Below are 15,599 nucleotides of genomic sequence, written 5' to 3' on the forward strand. Positions count from 1 at the left end.
AACAAGCTCTTGGGACAATGGTTTGAAGTAGCTCGATGCTGTGGTTGGTATCCAGTTTCCTACCATTTCATATAAACATTGCCTCTCTGTTTCCTTCATGGATAAATTTAACCTTAAAATCAGTCTCAGTGTCTCCAGTGCTGTCCTGTTTGTAGGGCAATCATCAGCACACAGGTTTTTGACACTTGTGGCCACAGGATATCTTTCAGCAGACACGTGCATTAGCTACCCATTTTCTAATGTTATTTCTGGACTGTGTACAGGGACTGATGGTGCCATGTGGTACATAGCTATTTATTCTGGCTTCCGGGCAATTGAAATGCAGGGAACGACTCGGTTTCATGGCATTTGACAGAAGGGAGCAGATTTACTAGACAAGGTTGAAAACAAGCACGTTATTGTGGACTGAGAATAAATAGACATAAATATGGTATCTTCTCCCTATACATTTCCAATAGTAAAGAATAATATAAGATATCATTCATATTCAAGCAAAAAGGTATTTAAAATATATCCTTTTAGAGGCTGGTCTGTAGCTCAGAGGCAGAGCACTTGCCTAGCATGTGTGAGGCACTGGATTCAGTCCTTAGCACCCCATAAAAATGAAACAAATATAATAAAGGCATGCTGTCCATCTAAAATTATAAAAAGGGTATTTTTTAAATATACCCTTTTATATGGGGTATATGAAGAAAGAAGTTAGATGGAACCATTCACCAACTTCAACAATTATCAACTTCTAGTCAGACTAATTTCATCTGTCCCCACCCTCCTCCAGCCTATGTTAAAGAAATTTCAGACATCAAATTATATTACCTATAAATGTTTTATTATTTATCTCTAAACAACAAGGATCTTAAAAATACAATACCACATCAAACCAAAAAATAGAAAACAATAATTTAATGTCATTAAATATATAGCTATTATTAAAACTTCCTGAAGAGTCTCACAAGTTTTCTTTTTCAAGAATGTATATTTGAATCAGTTTCTAAATAAGATCCACACATTGCAATTGACTGATAATGTGATTTAAATTTAAAATTTTAATTATAGTAGATTAAATGAAACTTAAAATTGAGCTCTTAAGCATTTTTAACTATACAGTTCAGTAGTGTTCAGTACATTTACTTGTTGCATAACTAATCATCTCCAGAATTCTTTACATCTTGCAAAACTGAAACTCCATATCCATCAAGAAACAACCCTCCATTCCTGAAGTCCCTGGTAACCTCCATTCTACTTCCTGTTTGTAGGAATTAGACTACTCTAGGTACCTTATGTAAATATAATCATACAATATTTGTCTTGTGACTGACTTATTGCACTTAGCATAGTGTTCTCAAGGTTTATCCATGTGTAGCCTGTGTCAGGATTTCTTCTTTATTTAAGGCTGAATAATATTCCATTGTGTGTATATACCACATTTTGCTTATTCATTTATCTGTCAACAGACATCTGGGAGAATTAACATGTTTATGATATTGAGTTCTAATCATTGTATGATTTATAATTCATTTAAGCCAGTGAATCAAAATTACCTAGAAGGTTTGTTAAAATACATACTACTCCCAGAGTTTCTAACTCAGCAGGTCATTGGTGAGGCCTGAGCATTGGCATTTCTAACAATTCCCAGGTGCTGCTGCTGCTAGTGGTTCAGGACTGTACTTTAAAAACCATTGCCATATAGCTTTGAAAATTTAGAAAATGTTGGCTAGGTTTCCTCAAAAACAAATGGAAGGCTGGGGATGTATTTTGGTGGTGGAGTGCTTGCCTAGCATGCATGAGGCCCTAGTTCAGTTCACATCACTTCAAATCAAAAAAACAAACAAAACAAAGCAATAGAGCCTATGATATGATTTCCATTCTATTGAGTTTTATTTAAAATAGCATATGTAAACAAAAAAGCAAACAACAGTGTAAACTTAACAGACTTTTTTTTTTTTAACTATAGTAGACGTAGTTATGTTCTTTGTCCAACAACCTTTGAAATCAGGAGGCAGGAAGCTGCAAATCAACTTATGATCTTTCAGGAAGGAAAATATTTAAAGGTGCTTTATCTCCCTCTAGCCTCTAATTCAAATTTTGCATGCTGGACACTTGCCCAAAAAAGTAATTAGATAGATTCTTAAAATTTAGCATTGACTTACTAGGTAGAAAGCTGAATGAAGGGCCATTTAAATAATACATAAATATAGTGATTCAAATGTACATTTGGGAGGTAGTAAAGAACCCTGAAGAGAAGCAAGGGGGAAAAAGATTGGAAAGAAGCGTTCTTTGTCCCATTGATGCCATCTCTTAATTTAAATTCAATTGCATACTCAACCTGACAATATTAGGTACCCCTTCTTTATTTAAATATATGCTACACGGTGTATCTTAAACTGTCAGGGTTGGATGGGGAACACGTGGCAGGCTGAACATGGTCATAGCATTTTCCTTTCCAAGTGGTAAAGCTTTATCACTGGTCTTTTTAAGAAGCATGACTAGAAATGGCAACCAAAAAAGCGACTCAGTCCTACCTTGATTTCCAGTTTATTCTGAGGAGAGTGTGGAGACCGGCCCGCCTCTCTTGACCCTTAAGCTGTCTGACTAGGCAGCACCTCCAGTGCTAGTCAATTCCCACGTCCCCCAAGCCTACCAACAATCTGATGAAGATCATCTGTTCTCCATCATTTCCACTGTAAGTCTAGGATGGTGGTTCTCAAAGTGTGAACTGAAGGTTCCTGAGATTACCTGAGATCCTCTGAGATCCTTAAGGAGTCCTTGAGGACTCTTTCTTGATCATGCTAAGACATTTCCCCTATTCACTCTTATTCTGTCAAGAATACAGTGGAATTTTCCAGAGACCTTGTGACAGGTGTTATTGCAACTTACTGAGCACAGAAGCAGATATAAGAATCCAACTGTCTTATACTGAGAGATTTCCTAAAATATAATGCCACTCTCCTCATTTTCTTGTTTTAGAAAGTAATCATAAAATTATGCTTTTTTGTTAACATGTAATGGGCTTATTATTATTATTTCAATTAAGTTAACAAATGCATATTTTAACTTTCCTTATTTTTAATTTCTAAGATAGTAAAGATCGATGCATATAACCTATATTAAGCATTAACTGTATGGAGCCCTCAATAACATTTATGAATAGAGAAAGATTCTGAGACCAAAATGTTTAGGAACTACCACCCTTGGATTGTTTAAGCCTCTCTGGGGCACATGTAATTTATCTCCAGTCATCCACTCATCAACCTTCTTGGCCAATTATTGGGTTTGTAATTGATCAATTCACTTTGTCCCTTAAAAGTCTCAGATTTCTCACCTATTAAAGGGGTGCAAGGAAGTCATTAGCTTACAAGTTTGTGAGAATTAAAGGAGAAACCACAAATCAAATATTATTTGTAATGGACAGACTTTTTAAAAGTTCCATGTGATGACCTAAGTATAATGATTAAAAAGAAAAAGTAAAGTGAATGTTAGCCTGTTTAACATCCTTGAAAAAGAAATAGGAGACATCTTAAAGGCTAGTAAACGTTTGTTTGAAAAGGTACAGTGGATGAGAGATAATGGGTTACTGGTCAGTTCAATCTTGCCAGAAAAGGGTTTTGATTTCTCATAGTTGGTTGTCCAACCTTGTTTTCCTAAGTCTGAGGAGCATCCACAGTTGTGGTGGTGGCCTTGGGCTAGAAGAATCAAAAGGAAGTTGACTTTGAGGTGATGGGCACATCTGGACAGAGCATTGTTAGAGCGGGGTTCCTGAGTTTCACATCTGGCTTGTACACATGATGCTTTGAAACCCTTATAACAGGCCAAGCCATCAAAAATGGGGCCCAGTGCCTCAGCCAGCAACCATGGCCATCCTGAAGAGGAACATCCATGTTATGAGCACCTGCCACCAGAAGTGGCATATTAAAAAGCAGTTTGTTTGTTTTTTTTTCTCAGTTTTGGGTTTTATCCAAATACCCACTTGCTAGTATTTCTTTATTTCTTTTATTTTTTTTTTTTTTTTTTTTTTTTTTTTTTTTTTTGCTGTTTATATTGCTTTAATCCATGTCAAATGTAGTTTACAAAGGGAAAGGACAAGTACCTTTGTATAGAATATACAGACACAGCATCACACCATGGGGCCCACAGGAGGGGCAGGGAGACAAATTTTCCCTGGGAACAGCATCTCTACTCCCAGGAAGGTTCTCAGCAGAAGGCTACAGCCAGGGGCATCTCAGTCAGCTCCAACCTCAGCTTCTGCTTCAGCTCGGGACCTTCTTCCTGCCCCACTCTCAACTCTTATGAAGAGCCCCATGAGCTAAGACTAAGGAGAGGGTCATGTCCCTCAGGGCATGTACCCCATGTCTGGGAGAAGAAATATACACCACTGAACACTGAGCACATGGGAGAGGGAAGGGACGCCACGGGAGAGAGGCAGGTACTCTAAGAGGTGGATGGGCCGAGCCCCCAGCCAGCCCTGAAGGAGGCACTGCTTCCCGAGGTTCTTAAAAAAAGAAGAAAATCATACAACCGAAGGTGGGGGCATGGAGGGCAAAGGAGTTGTCCCATTTATACACAACATTGTAAACATACACGGTCTATATTACATGTGCTTCAGTCTGGTGTTTGCATGTCTGTCTGTCATCTGGGAGCTGTATCTCAGGAGCCTTGCCCCTCGACTCCTACCCCCACCTCCCTGCCCCACTCTGGGAACAGAGGCCAGAATAGGTACGGTCCCCAGGCTTGGTGGGAGCTAGCAGGCAGGGCCTGGGCCTCAGCCTCCACTCTGGCTTCAGAGTCCTGTGTGTGTGTGTATGCTTGTGTGTGCGCATGTGAATGTATGTACATGGGGAATCTGTGTGCAAGTATGTACAAGGGGAGAGGGTCACTGTCACAGAGGCTGGGGGCACGTGAGGCTGCTTGAGGCAAGGCCTGCCTGGGTGGCTAGCTCACAAGTAGATCCTCCGAAGGTCTCCAGGCGCTGTGATGGTGTTGCACTGAGGGCACAGCTTCTTGGCACCCAGGGTTCGCAGCCAGCATTCCTCACAGTGCACATGCCAACACTGGATTGACGTTAGGGGCATTGAGTATGAGTCCATGCAGATGAGGCATTTGTATCTGTCCCCCCAAGATAGCTGCCGTTCAAGCTCCCTGACCCGAGCCTTCAGGGCCTCAAACGTGGTCACAGCTGAATCTTCAGTGATTTTCTCAATGTCGCTGTTCTTGCATGTCTTCTGCATGGCCTCCTGCTTGCTGCTTTCACCATTGCTGGTGGATGGCATCTCATCACTGGCCCACTTAGAGAACTCAGGTGTGATGCGGGTGCTAGGAGGGCCACCATTTAGGACTGCACCCCGGAGTGCCTCTCTCTCCTTGGCTTCACCAGGCTCTTCGCCTGTGCAGGGGATGACATCAGCCTCCGTGTATTGTGGCTTCCCATACTCCAGAGTGTCATCCCCTTCCACATCCAAGTCAGCATCACTGTCCGGGTTCTCTTTGCCGCTGCACATGACGAAGCCAGAGCCTCGGAAGCCACCTTCCAGGAGAGTGGTAGCCCGTATCCTCTTCTGCCCACACCACTCATACTCCTCAAAGCGGTTGCTGTTTTCATGCTCAATGTCCACGGCATCATCCTCAGCCATGCAGGAGCCTTCCCTCTGCCCTTCATCTTGCTTCCTCCGTTTCATTTTCCCAATCCGAGCATTCAGTCGGGTCTGCCGGTTGGCTCGCACTCGCAGGAAGGTCTACTTCCTCCCTCCCGCCGGCCCCCCTGCTCCGCCGGCCGCTCCGGGCCCTCGGCATAGCCGCCGGGGCTGCTCTAACGGGACCCCGTGGCCGCCACGCGGTGCCGCCCCAGCCTCGGCCTCCGGTGCTCTGGGCCCCGCTGCCGCCCGGCTGGCGAGGGCGGCGATGCGGGCGGATTCCCCCCGGCTGCCCGGCGGCGGCGGCGGCACCTCAGCTCCCAGCAGCGGCGGCGGCCATCTCTTTTATTTTCAAAATTCCCATTGTTCATGTGCTTAATTTGATAGAACCTAATGAGTGAAATACGGAGAACTGGAATCCTTTTATGTCAATTCCTACCTTGGTACAGAAGCATTCTGTAGTATGTTTCTTCTTGGACAACAGGCTGAACTTGCCACTTGCTTCTGTCTGTATCTGTCTTTTGTGCTACCAGCCCTACTTCTTGTAAGGACTTATGTTATTTTCCAATTTCTAGGTCTCTCCTGGGTTAAAGGTGGATAATCTTACATATCTAGTCACCCTACATGCAGAAAATGTTCTGTGTTGGCATAAAAAAAGACTTGTCCTTAGGTCTGTTGTTCTGAAACAAGGCTTAGTACCCAAACTGTCAACAGTCAAGCCCTATATTTTGCCCTGAGCAGTTTGATAATCCCATATTCTATTTTTAACTAAGGCCCAAAGTCTAACGTAGAATCAATCCTCTGTTGGACTGGGAGGAAAATCATCAGCTTCCTATGAACATAAGCAGCTCTCCTGAAGGAGTCCTATACATAACCTTTTCGTAGGTTTTTGTAGGTGTCTGGTGATCTACCAGATCTAGTAAACAGTCTGCAGCTTCATTCACCAGTATTCTATACCCTTCATCTCCTGAACCCAGACAAACTTTACTGTGTGACTAAGCTCAGAAGTCATTCACTCACCCTTTTTCAGGAATCACAGCAAGCCCCCAACTTAACAGGCAATAAAAAACAGCTGGAGTGAACGTTGACATCAATTCCAGGTTCCTTTAGCCGGGGGCCTCAAGTACTCAAGACCAACATCCTTACCCCTCCATATCCACGAATTCTGTCCCCCATCCTTGAATCAGTACAATCCAGCACCATTGTCCAGAGGAGGCCCAGCTCTGTGTCTATTGAATGGTCTTGTTTCTACCTGAAGAGGTCCCTGTCTCTTACTTTAGCCCTTTGTTCTTCGACACTGTTTCTGTAGATCCGTTTTAGATGTAGATGTAGATACAGATGTAGAACCTTGGCATCCTACACAGGCCATCAGAAATTTGAGTGTACAGAAGGACTTCAGTCCTGCAAGACTGGCAGCCAGTCAGTCCAAGGACTGACCTGGTGTCACAGAGATTTTGTGAAGGGCTCCTCCTCCTGGTGAGACTTGTCCTACAGAAGACGCTTGGCTTGGAGGTCCAGACAGGAGACGACGAAGGTGTTTCTATCACATCAGGCAGCGATGCAAAGGCCTACTAACTGGTCCCCTCCTGTCCATTCCTTTCCTTTTCTCAGTTTTCTACACAGCACTCAGGAAATCTGATTGTGGCCTTCTTGACTTAAAGCCCTTTCCTGTGTCCCACACTGTGGCCTACGGGACCCGTGCCCTTGCCACACTCTCCAGTCTTATTTCATGTAGCCTTCTTCCTTCCTTGCTGTATTCCTGCCCCACAATCAAAAGGCTCAAGGTCTTTTCCACAGTCAGTCCCTTTGACGATTCAGCTCATTAACTCCCATACTTGCTGAGTTTAGCTTCAATGTTACTTCCTCAGGGAGGCTGCCCTTGAGTTCCCAGAGCAAAGCACTCCCCATGACACCTTTTCTAGCTCTGTATCCCATTCCTTTACAGTTCATAATGACAAATTTGAGTAATTTTCTTGTCTGCCTCCCCTGTCAGCTTTCATGCTTCATAAAGGCAGGATCTATGTCTATATAGGTTTCACCTAGAGAGGCTGGGGATGTGCCTCAGTGATAGAATGTCAGCATGCAAGAGTCCCTGGGTTCCATCCCTGGTTCCACATTAAAAAGGAAGAACACGGGCTGGGGATGTAGCTCAGTTGGTAGAGTACTTGCCTCGCAAGCACAGGGCCCTGGGTTCAATTCCCAGCACTGCCAAAAAAAATAAATAAATAAAGAAGAAGAAAGAAAAACAATGGACTGGAGTTGTAGCTCAGTGGTAGAGTGCTCACCTAGCATGTGTGAGGCACTGGGTTTGATTCTCAGCACCACATAAAAATAAATAAATCAAATAAAAGTATTGTGCCCACCTGCAACTACAAAAAAATTTTTTTAAATAAAAAGGAAAAACAAAACTCTCTCTGGGTCCTAAGTACCCACATGTAAAGGTTTGATAAATATTTATTAGATGGATAAATCAACAAAACTGAATCTGGGAAAGTAACTATTGTAGGCTGCACCAGCTGGTGGGTACAGATGTATTTCTATAACTTCATGCACTTTCAGCAGCCCTGTCACATTCGTGACAGCTAGACATTTTTTTCCTTCTATGTGACGTGCAGATATTAGACAGCTGCAGAAGTGGGTGGCTGACTTCTCCAGTTCCTTCACCTCAGTTTCTCTCCTTTCCTCTGACCCGCCCCAAATAGACACACATTCAAGTACACACACACACACACACACACACACAGAGCTTGTATAAAACTTGAACTCACAAAAACAGGTTTGGCACTCTGGTTTCTTGAATTTAACATAAAATTCTTTTTTCTGTATTTATTTAGTAGTGAGATCTGTTGATTGGCCTCATTCTGTTTTAAAAAACAATATCAGGCTGGGTGTGGTGGCGCATGCCTGTAATCCCAGCAGCTGGGGAGGCTAAAGCGGGAGGATGGTGAGTTCAAAGCCAGCCTCAGTCACTTATTGAGATCCTAAGCAACTTAGCGAGAGACCCTGTCTCTAAATAAAATATAAAAAGGGTTGGGGATGTGAGTCAGAGAGTAAACACCCCTGGGTTCAGGCCCCGGTATCTAAATAAATAAATAACTAAATATAGAAAACAATATCAATCAGAAAATAATATAATCCTTCTTTAAGATTTATACATCTCCTGAAAGTCTATCTTCCTAGAAATCTCAATAGAAACTTCACATTGGGCTTTACCTAGCATGTTTGAGGCCCTAGATTCAATTCCCAGAATCGAAAAAAAAAAAAAAAATCAAAAAGGCTTCACATCACTTGGAATAATTTTTCCAACACCATGTTTCTCACCCACACTTCAGTCTTCTCGTTTAACTTCACGTAATGTCTAGAGTTTGTTTTCTAAAAAGATTCTAAGCTGCTTGAGGAAAGGGTGTGAATCTTTGGTTTTATGTTCCCTACACACCTGTGCACAAAAAGAGCCTATCAAAATTTTCGTGATAGTTTTTCAGAAAGAGAAATTAAATTGAAAAGGAAAAGAAAATGAGCTAACTCTTAGAAGTTGTTCCACAATTTACATTCGATAATTTCAGATCTTATGACACATGAAAATGATGACTGTAGACACGAAGATAATCCTGTACTCTACCCACTTGAAATAAAAGCATGTTAACTATGAAAAGTTATCTTTCATACCAGAAAGTTGATAGATTCAGGAATTACCTTTTTAATGGAAAAATTTTTTTTCAAAAACTACTCTAGATTAAATAGTCCTTATGGTGTAAAAATTCTATGATGGGCAACTTTGTTTTATATACAAGCAATACCTTTTTTCACATCTCATTAATTCCCATAAACCCCATAAGGAGAACTCGGAGCATAAATAATCACGTAGAATTCATTGTAATATGAATCAGTGAAAAGTTTTTTGACTTCGGACTAAAAATTCTCAGAGCTGAGGGGAAAGGAAAGTCCAAATGGCAAATGGATTGAGGAATTTACCCTGATGAGTCACTGAGAGGAGCCCTGAGCTTGCCCTATGAGGAAGAGGAACATGACACACACACTACTTGTCTGTGGAACTGAGAGGAGAGGCTATCTAGAATTTTCTCAGGTTGAGACCCAAAGAAGTTCCAGATCTCACAGAAGAAGGACTGTGTGGTAGATATGAATGTGGAACCGCTTACAAAGTGCTATGTGTCACAGTGTGACCTGGAAGCACATGGAGGGATCTTAGGTCGCACCTCAGTTTCCCTGACTCAGTGTAATGAATCCTTATCTTACTCCCAGTGGTATGGAAGTTGAAGGATAGTTTCAAACTTCAGGGGACTCTAGTGGGATCATGGGGACCATGCAGCAATCACCTGCCTGTCAGTAAACAAGTATTAAATGGATAATAGATGGTTAAATGACAGCCGGGGTGGTAACAGGTCCTTGAAGACCAGAGGGCCCATCTTCCAATGCTTTGACACTCCACAAATTGGATCTATCTGTCTGGTATGTATTGACTAAATGTAAGTTATTACCACTTTGAAGTTAAAGGCTTGAAATCATTTTTAAAAATCAAAGAAAAATAATATTACTATTCCTTACATAGTTGGGTTTGTGGGGTAAAATTTGGAACCATTCCAAAAACCTCTTTTAGAACTAATGTCCCTCATTTATATATGTGAAACATATTTTTGTGGACAAAGTACTTCTTTTATAAACACATCCCCTAATCTAGTTCTACTATTGTTGAAAAGCAAAGCTGAGTGGGACATGGTTACCAAGTGACCCAGCAAAAAAATAGTGGGTTTCAGGGGAAAGAAGACAGGGATTTGGAAAGAGTCCTCTTTCTAACTGAAAGAGAAAAGACAGTTAAGAGAAAAAAAGAAGGAAAGAACCAAATGAATGTTCAATATTGCTTTTGTTTACATTATGATTCTTATACAGAATTCATGGGATTTCCTGTTTTCCTAGCACATTCTTGGAAAATACTTTAAACCACTGAAGCTGAAATATTTTTGTATTTATTATTTTATTGATATATTAGAAATGAAAATAAACTGTGAGAATCTACAAAGGCATGTAACTTCATGAAGATTAAGAAGCAATGGATGTAGAGTCATACCATTCGTGAGATCATACAAGTACCTCGGGTAATGATGTCAATCTCACTCCACCATCTTTCCCACTCCCCTGCCCACTTCCTTCCCCTCACTCTCCTCTGACCCATCCAAAGTGCCTCTATTCATCCCCTTCCCCCATTATGGATCAGCATCCACATATCAGAGAAAACATTTGGCCTTTTGTTTTGAGGGATTGGTTATTTGACTAAGCATGATATTCTCCAACTCACTTTATTTACCTGCAAATGCCATAATTTTATTCTCCTTTAAGGTTGAGTAATATTCCATTGTGTATATATGCCACAGTTTATTGATCCATTCATCTATTGAAGGGCTTCTAGGTTGGTTCTACAGCTTAGCTATTGTGAATTGAGCTGCTATAAACATTGATGTGACTGCATCACTATAGTATGCAGATTTTAAGTCTTTTGGGTATAGATGAATCAAAATGCATTCTGATGTCATGTATAAATAATTGGAACAAATAAAAAATTAAAAAAAATTTAGAAGTACATGCCGAGAAGAAGAAGAAGAAGAAGAAGAAGAAGAAGAAGAAGAAGAAGAAGAAGAAGAAGAGAGAAGAAAAGAAGAGAAGAGGAGGAGGAGGAGGAGGAGGAGGAGGAGGAGGAGGAGGAGATGAAGGTATCCATTCTAAGTTAAAATTGGCTTGCCTCATAGTGGTTGCAAAGACTACACACACAAAAATCGTCAATGGTGAAATTACGAACAGCATCTGTCATCTGGAATTTACTTATGTACCAATGAGAAATTTAAAAATAAATTTAAGGGAACATTGACTAGTATTAACCTTTTAGCCAGGGAGGACAGGTGAGAAGCCATAAGTGCCTAAAATTTCTACAAACACACAGGTTTACAAAAAACAAGCCTAAAACCAAGACTCTCCAGCAATACTGAAATCTGTTCTTGGGAGGAGATCCTCATTTTATGGTGTTTAGACACATGCTTTTTCCTGTTCCTTTGAGGGAAGAGTATTTTTTTTTTCTTCAGTTTAGATTTCTTCAGGTTTTTAAAAACTTTTTAGTCATAGGTGGACACAATACCTTTAATTTCTTTATTTTATTTATATGTGTGGTGCTGAGGATTGAACCCAGTGCCCCACACAGGTCTGGTTCATCACTCATCTTGACAGAAAGAGTGAAGGCTTGAGTCAAGTGCACGGCTGTGTGTTAACTGCTGCTGCCTTCACTCTGGACCAGGTTTGAAGCTGGAACTTTATTTGAGGTATGGAAAAGAGAATACTAGATTTAAAACCACAACTCAGGTTAAATTTATGGCTTTGTCAGTTAATAGATGTATGACCTTGAACAATCTCTTAAGTCCTTCGAATCTCAATTTCTTCAATTATAAAAAGGATCTATATACATGTCCCATTGAATTATTGATAGAATTGAACTGTATCCTGAAAGAGCTTTGTAAGTGGTTAAAAAAAAAAAAAAAAAAAAAAAAACTGCACCATATGAGGTATCATTTTGTGGTGGAGGAGGCAATGGAGTAAGAGATAATTTAAATGTTTTTAAATGTTGTAAAACAGACTGCTCAACACAAGGACATTAGACATGCTGAGGAAAAGTGCCTTTAAAAAAATGCCTCTTTCGGAACTGTCATTCAGAATAAGAAAGGGAGGCAAAGAAAATCTGGACACAGGAAGTAAACCCAGATAATCTGCCTTGAAGTCTAGTACCTGCAACATTGAACTCTATCTACTTACACTTCACCTTCTATCTTTAACTCCTTTGCCTTAGAGATCTATTTGGAACTAGTATAGGTTACATCGTTCTGTACTTACAGTTTCAGAAGAGGATAGTCACCAAATGCCCTCCATATGAGAAATTAACGGGAATGGGGGCTTTAGAAATTAATATTTTTTCAACTTCTAGATATCCTTCTTAGTTATTACCCTTACTGTGAAAACTCTCTGCTATTGGTTCAACTCGCATTTCTTGCTTTATGACATCTCTGGAAGTTCGACACTCCTATGAGAAATTCTTTGTCACTACTCTTTGAAAACTGAGAATTAGGAAGCAGGCTTCACCCCAGGTGAAGCTTCAGGTGACATGTACTAAGTTTAGAAACAATAGCAGTCTTCTAAATTTAGTACAGTGGTGGAGTCTTGTAGTTGTTAAGTGAGATGAAGAAAATTCCCTCCCTCAGAGTTTTTGTGAAGTAGTGTTTGGTAAGAACATTTTGCTGTATTACCTGGGGTAGGGATGATATCTCAAAATCACATGTTCGGGTTGCACACGATGGCCATAAAACCACCCTCTCAGGAGGGTAATGCCCTTACTCACTGGAGCCCTAGCAGTTTCACTGAAAATTTTGACTGGTTTAGGATTGTGGGTTTGGGAGTAGATGCCAAGAGGTTAACATTTCGTGCAACAGAGAGGAAATATATTTGAAGTGGGAGACCAAAAAAATCTTGTGAAGGACTCCAGAGTCATCAAAACTGGGGCATTATTGGGGAAAGGGTATTAAAAAGAGACTCCTGGGACTGGGGAGCCAAGAGTGGATTTGGAATTCGTTTGGGAGTTCATTGTTTGTTTTTGCTTTGTTGTGGTACTTGGGATTGAACCTGGGATGCTTGACCACTGACCCCTTTTAAAATCTGAAACATGGTCTCACTAAGCTACTGAGGTTGACCTTGAACTTGTGATCCTTCTGCCTCAGCCTCCCGAGTAGCAGGGATTATAGTCATGTACCACTGCACCAGGCTTCCAAGCACAGATTTTGAAGAAGAGATACATTGAGGAAATTCCCACAAATATTTTATTTTGAGAAATTTCAAATCTTTAGAAAAATCACAAGAATAGTATTATAAATATTCACATGCCCCTTATGCATGTGTATACATATAGAGAGAATGAGAGTATAAATTTGTTTGAATATGTGCATATATACCTCTTCTGTATAGATAGAAAGATAAATAGCTACAGGGAGAAATGTGCACCGGTATATAATTTTTGAACCATTGGAGAGTTTCTTTATAGATATCATGACACAACACTACCAAATACATCAGCATGTACTTCCTAAGAGCAAGGCCATTCTCCTATATGACTACAATATAATCCTTCCACTCAGGAACTTAAATTTGATACAACATGCTATCTAATATTCAGTTCTTATTCAAATTTCCCCATTGCCCCAGTAAGATTCTTATATACCTCCAAGTTTAAAAAGATTAAAACATATTTCCCATGTTCAACATAAACACCTTCTCCATTTTTTTCCCTACAAAATCCTCAAAACCAGCTATATTTCCCATTAACACTTTTATGCCAGTAATTTCTTTGGGGGAACTTGCACAAGTCCCACATCCAGATTGGTAGAGGATAAAATAGAAATAACAGAATCTAGCAGTAGGGAGCCTGTTGACACTGATTACATTTGAAGCAATGCATCTATTTTGTACTTGGGATGCTAGCCTTTTCCTCTAACCTCATCTTTTAATTCTGCCCTCTCTTGGTCTTTTGTATATGATAAGTTTCTTATGGTGCTTTTTATCCCAGATCTTACTATTAATATAAACAACTTGCTCTCATAGGTCTTTTTTTTTGAAAGGTACTTTATTTTTAGAGCAGTTTTAAATTTGCAGAAAAAGTTGAGAAAATATACCTTCCCACCTCCTGCCCCAAATACTTTCCCCTGTTATTAACATCTTATGTTAGTATGGTAATGAACCAATACGGATTCACTATTATTAACTTAAAAAGCCCACATTTCATTCTGATTTCCTTAGTTTTACCTAATGTCCTTTTTCTGTTCTAAGATCTCATTCAGGATATCAAATTACATTTAATTAATTATCCTTTTCCTAAGGCTCCTAAGTGATAGTTTCTCAGACTTGATTTTGATGCCCTTTATAGTTTTGAGCTCATAGGTCATTCAATAATTCAACTTGTGCACATTGTTTAGCAGAGCACCACAGCATATTTTATTTTGATGTATGCAATACCTCTAGTGAAAACCAATCCTGTGTGTAGTATTGTGGTAAGATTGACAAAGTTATCATTGAAACTTCTTTGAGCAGGCTTGGTTGTGTTTAGGTCACACTGTGTTTACTAATTGGTTATAGATGGGATAGGAATTCATAGCATTTGTTGATGAAATGATTTTCTTTGGGTGGATTCAATCAATGAAACTCAAGGCAAAAAGACTGACTGAGGGGGCAGAACAGATCAGAAGGTGCTTTTCCTCTGGAAACATACTCTTACAGATCTACATGGCAATAAGTAGTCTGTTTTTCTTAGAGTAATTTGGCTCAAGAGAGACTGCTATCCTTTCACAAACAGGTAGTACTTTGTACTTCATTTTTTGTTTCTTATTTTTAAAAATCAAGATGGAATTTACCTATAGTGATAAATATGGCTCTTGAGGTATAGTTAAGAAGTTTTGACAAATGAATACACCGTATGGCCAACACCCTAAGACACAGAACATGTCAATCATTGTAAAAAGTTATCTCATACCCCTTCCAAGTCAATACCTGCCTCAACCTCTGCAGCATCCACTGTCCAATTTCTTTTATCACAGATTAGGTTTACCTGTCCTAAAACTTCATCTAAATGGATCTGTACAGTTAATATTCTTTTGTATCTGGTTTTCTTAACTTAGCATGTTTTTGAGACTCATTCATGTTTTCTGAGTATCAAAAGTTCATTCCATTTTACCTCTGAGTAGCATTCTTTGTATTGTAATAATGCACCACAATTTTTCATTCATTCTTATATTGACGGACATTTGTTTTTGCAGATTTTTAGTTATTATAAAGTTTTTGTGAATGTTCTTATATGGGTCATGTTGGGAGACCTGCTTTCCATTTCTCTTGAGTATGGAATTGCTGGGTCATATGGTGGGTTTATGTTTAATGTTA

General features: G+C 40.0%; 1 protein-coding gene across 1 annotated transcript; it reads right to left on the minus strand.

The window, feature by feature from the left end:
• Positions 1-4,675: 4,675 nt before the first annotated feature.
• Positions 4,676-5,961, minus strand: LOC306660496 (E3 ubiquitin-protein ligase RNF220-like). The gene has a single exon (XM_079138768.1). The coding sequence runs from the start codon at positions 5,670-5,672 to the stop codon at positions 4,935-4,937; it is 738 nt and encodes a 245-aa protein (XP_078994894.1). The 5' UTR covers positions 5,673-5,961; the 3' UTR covers positions 4,676-4,934.
• Positions 5,962-15,599: the final 9,638 nt, after the last annotated feature.

The sequence above is a fragment of the Sciurus vulgaris genome (assembly GCF_902686455.1).
Source record: "Sciurus vulgaris genome assembly, chromosome: 4".
Classification (NCBI taxonomy): Eukaryota; Metazoa; Chordata; class Mammalia; order Rodentia; family Sciuridae; genus Sciurus; species Sciurus vulgaris.